The sequence below is a fragment of the Cryptomeria japonica genome, unplaced genomic scaffold, assembly GCF_030272615.1.
Source record: "Cryptomeria japonica unplaced genomic scaffold, Sugi_1.0 HiC_scaffold_1290, whole genome shotgun sequence".
NCBI lineage: Eukaryota > Viridiplantae > Streptophyta > Pinopsida > Cupressales > Cupressaceae > Cryptomeria > Cryptomeria japonica.
Window position 1 is genome coordinate 28,186 of NW_026729807.1, and position 4,496 is coordinate 32,681.

Below are 4,496 nucleotides of genomic sequence, written 5' to 3' on the forward strand. Positions count from 1 at the left end.
CTTGTTTTCTTTTTCCATGGAGATTTGAGCAGCGATTCGGAGAATCAGAATAGATATATCGCAAGGAGTTTACTTGAATAATTTGGAGGGCAGACAATTATAATTAACTTTATATTGAACTTCATAACCATGATCATTCTATGTTTGACAAGTTCTAAACTCTGGCAAACTTGATCTAAAACTCTGTGATCTACCAATAGATTTCTCAAATATAAAATACCATACATCATTTGAGCAGAGGCTTGATGCTTTTATTAATTATGGTTTCACATACACAACACTTACTGACAGAATAGAAGAAATCACTCTAAAGCAAAATACATCACCATTATTGATCTGGTAGTAGAGTTTCGAGGAGTATTACTTAAACTATAGGTAGTGACAACATATCTCAGTGTTCACCAATTTGTAGTGTAACGAAGTAAAATATATATCATTATTTAACATTCCAAATTGAGGCTGACAGATCTGCGGCTACACGGGCTGTGGCTTTGATTGTGCTCCCTCCTTCCATGACTGCCATTTTGGCCTTGCCCTTCAACTCTTTCATTTTCTCCCTCGCCTTTCTTCCCTCCTCTCCTTCCATCAATTCCCTCACAGCTCTCTCCACTTCTTCTCTCTTCACAAATCCGTTGTTGTCCATCTTCAAATCTATGGCTACCTTAATCTGCTTCACCAGTATGACCTTGTTCATCCTCTGTTCGGCAAACAGTGGCCAAGCGATCATTGGGACTCCATGACAGACACTCTCCAACGTAGAATTCCACCCGCAATGAGAAAGGAAGCCTCCGGTAGAGGGGTGAGAAAGGATCCGTACTTGAGGAGCCCAATTAGGAAGCACCAGCCCACGGTCCCAGGTTCGACTCTCAAAACCCTCCGGTAAAAGCTGAGAAATGTCAGTTTCCAGAAAAGAGAAGTCCTCAGATTTGTACCCGCGCAGCACCCACAGGAACCGGTGGCCGCTGGCTTCGAGCCCAATTGCCAGATCTGTAATTTGCTCCCTCGACAAAACGCCTGCGCTTCCGAAGGATACAAACAGAACAGACGAGGGAGGCTGCTCATCCAACCATTTGAGGCACCGGGACTCGTCAGGGGTATCAGATCCTTTGCAGATCAACGGACCTATCGGATAGATGGAGGGCGTTGCAAGGGTGGTAAGGGCCATGATGGCTTCCTCCTCCAGCTCAGCAAATGTGTTAATGAGAACCCCTGATACTTCCTTGAGGCGGGAGGCATGGTATATAACCCATTTAAAGGACGAATCCGACATGTCCTGAACGGGACTGGGCAGATCACGGGTAGGAATCGACGGAAGCCCCGATATCTCCACTTCATAATCGGCGTCTTTGAATGAAAGCTTAATCTCCGAAACGAGCTTTGGAAGATGTAGCAAAAAACAAACAAAGGCAGCAGAGCTCGTAACGAATAAATAAGCTGGCATCTTTAGCTTGGCGGTAACGTCGAGCAGTTCCGTACAGCATATGTCTGTAATAAAAGCAGAGATGAGCGAAGATGAACGCAACGATTGCAGAACGTCTTCAATGTGTGGCTTTGCTTTCTGCACAAACTTGGAAATTCGTGTATCTATTTTCATGTTTTGCTCATCTTCATCCACAGTGATGTGAGGAATCTCTGCAAAGCGTATGTCGAGAGCAGAGGAGGCCAATCGTTCAAGCACTGCGTGTTGCTGAGATGTCCACATCCACTTGCTGATGATGAGAGTGATGGAGAAGCCATGAAAGTGACAGAGCCTCTTTGCAAGCTCAGCTGCTGGAAGGAAATGTCCTATCCCCATGCTGAGTGGGAAAATGACGACATGCGGCTTCTCCATTAAAGGCAGAGGTAACTGCAATATTTTTTTGTAAGCGAAAGTATAGGCCCAAGCTATAGTTTTAGGAGACTCTGGCTCTGAGCAGGAGTATAGCCACATGCTGTACTTATACATGGAGGCTTCGTTCACACGGATATCATGTGAGAGGGCCCATAGTGGTGTGATACATGCTGTAAGGTATTAATATTTATTATAAATAATTTATTTAATGTTTTATATTAAGATGTTTATTAAAAGAGTATATATGTTTGAAATTAAAAATAATAATAACTTATGTATGCATTAGTTTTTGTTAAAACTGTTGGGAATGTGAAGTCCAACGGTCACATGACCCTTCGCATTCTCCCAACTGTTCATTTCATATCTGAATATGATTATATAATGGCTGTGTGCAACCCATGTATTTGAGTTGATTAATAGAAGTTATTCCCTGCTTTGAGTGTGGATATAGGCATATTTGCCGAACCACGATAAATCTTGTGTTGTCTCTTCTTATTGCTTTTCTGTTTCTGTTATTGTTTTCTCTGCTCTTTCTAATCTTTACAATTGGTATCAGAGCCATGTTGGCTTGAGCAGAGATGGAGGAAGAAGGAGAAGGTAAAACTTATAACTTCTATGGCAGTTTTACGTTCCATGTAAAACTATGCTTCAAGCGTCCTGTACATTGGTGGGATGGCTGGAAGAAAGAGGGGGACTCAGTTGAAGAGGAGAATCCAGCGAAGGAAAAGGATGTTGGGATTCTTATTTGCTCTCCCCTTGAGCCAGCCTTGACACTTATTGGCCAAACTGTTAATGGTCGGGAAGTTGTTGGCATTCGTGTGGTGAAGGTTGAACGCCATGATAGTCCCTGTATAGATGCTGGAATTTCTAAGCTAAAAGATGTTGAAAAAGTGGTTGTTGTTGAAGAGGATGAACTCAAGAGATTGCAGGAGGAAGAGTGTATGTCATTGGAGAGCCAAGCTGAATCTGTTGTTGACTCCCAGGATGAGGAGGGTGCAGATTGGAGTCAGGTAGCAGGGCAAGGAGGCCTGAGAGAAATTTTAGCTTCGGAGAGCTCAGCGGATGGCATGGCCTTGGCGAAAATAAAGAGGCACTCCCATAATGATGACAACCTTTGTGCAGATAATTTCATAGAAGCCTATGAGCCTATGGATTTAGATGACATAGTAAATGATAAAAGTCAGTTTTCTGGTTTGAAGCGAAAGCGACCATTGACAGGAGCAGAGGACAATGGGCAATGCTCCAAACGGTTTCAGACATCACATGGAGTGAATGAAAATGTTATTGAATCTGTTAATGCTTATTCTAATGGAGGAGGGGATGTTTTATCTCGACCAGAATGCATTGACATTCACCAACCTTATTGGATGGATGTGGATGATAGTGCCAACGTCGATAACGAACAACTTGAGGGTGAGAGAACTCGAACTCGTGATAACAATCTGATGGAGTTGTTTGATGATGAAAATAATGCCATTGTTTTGTTCCTTGTAAGGTCTGAGTTTTATGTCGATATTCTGTTACGAGGGAGTTTAGGTGATGGTGATGAAGAAATGTATTTTAAACTGGGACAAAGTGGTGTTTCGGTTTTTGGCATAATGGGTGAGTTTGTGCCTGATAGAGTTTTTAACTCTGCTTTGATTTGGAAAAGGCTAATTCGAAGCGTATGTGAACAAGAGTTCGCGAAGTTAAAATCTAGCAGGTTGGTTTTAATGTGAATTTCGAAAATGGAACCAGGGATGCTAGTGCATGGCTGTGCAAGTTGGCCTTCACAGGGGAGATTGTTGGAAATGTGAAGTCCAACGGTCACATGACCCTTCACGTTCTCCCAACTGTTCATTTCATATATGAATATGATTATATAATGGTTGTGTGCAGCCCATGTATTTGAGTTGATTAATAGAAGTTATTCCCTATTTTTAGTGTGGATGTAGGCATATTTGCCGAACCATGATAAATCGTGTGTTGTCTCTTCTTATTGCTTTTCTGTTTCTGTTATTGTTTTCTCTGCTCTTTCTAATCTTTACAAAAACAGTAAAATAACATATATTGTATTGTATTAATGTTTATAGGTACGAAAGGACATATATCAATTCTATATTCAAATGTCTTTGATTTATATACATCTCCTCTTAGTAATACTTAAATATGTTTCACATTCTAATATATAACTTTTTTTTATCTTGGTTATTTCTAAAGCATTCTGCAATTATATATAGATGTGAAGAATCTATATACATAAATATTTTTATGATTTAAATTGATTTTTATTTTCAAACATTTTATTTTACATTTTACATACATAAATTCCATTTTTCAATTAATGAAATGTGTGTGATTATATTGTATTTTCATTTTCATCCATATTTTCTATTTAAATTCACAGTCATTTATATCTCCACAAGTGCAAGAAAAGTACAAATGAAGGAATGACGATGACTCTGTAAGTGTGCTCATTGTCACACCCACAAGGTTGATAAGTTTTCATTATTGGTATTTGAGCCTAAAAAATTGGGGTTTTCGCAACATGTTGGTTCAATGGCGAAGTATTGAAAGGTAGGCTCTCAGGTATTTTGCTAGTTTAATGTTGTTAACCCATGCCAAAACCATAGATTTGAAAGAAGATATGTTGGTATATGATGTTGTGTATCATCTACTAAAAGTT

At 40.0% G+C, this 4,496-nt stretch overlaps 1 protein-coding gene across 1 annotated transcript; it reads right to left on the reverse strand.

Moving 5' to 3' along the window:
• Positions 1-246: 246 nt before the first annotated feature.
• On the reverse strand, positions 247-1,930 carry LOC131873244 (UDP-glycosyltransferase 72B1-like). Its single transcript, XM_059216254.1, has one exon. It carries the CDS (start codon positions 1,928-1,930, stop codon positions 437-439), a length of 1,494 nt encoding a protein of 497 aa, XP_059072237.1. The 3' UTR covers positions 247-436.
• Between the last annotated feature and the right edge of the window lie 2,566 nt (positions 1,931-4,496).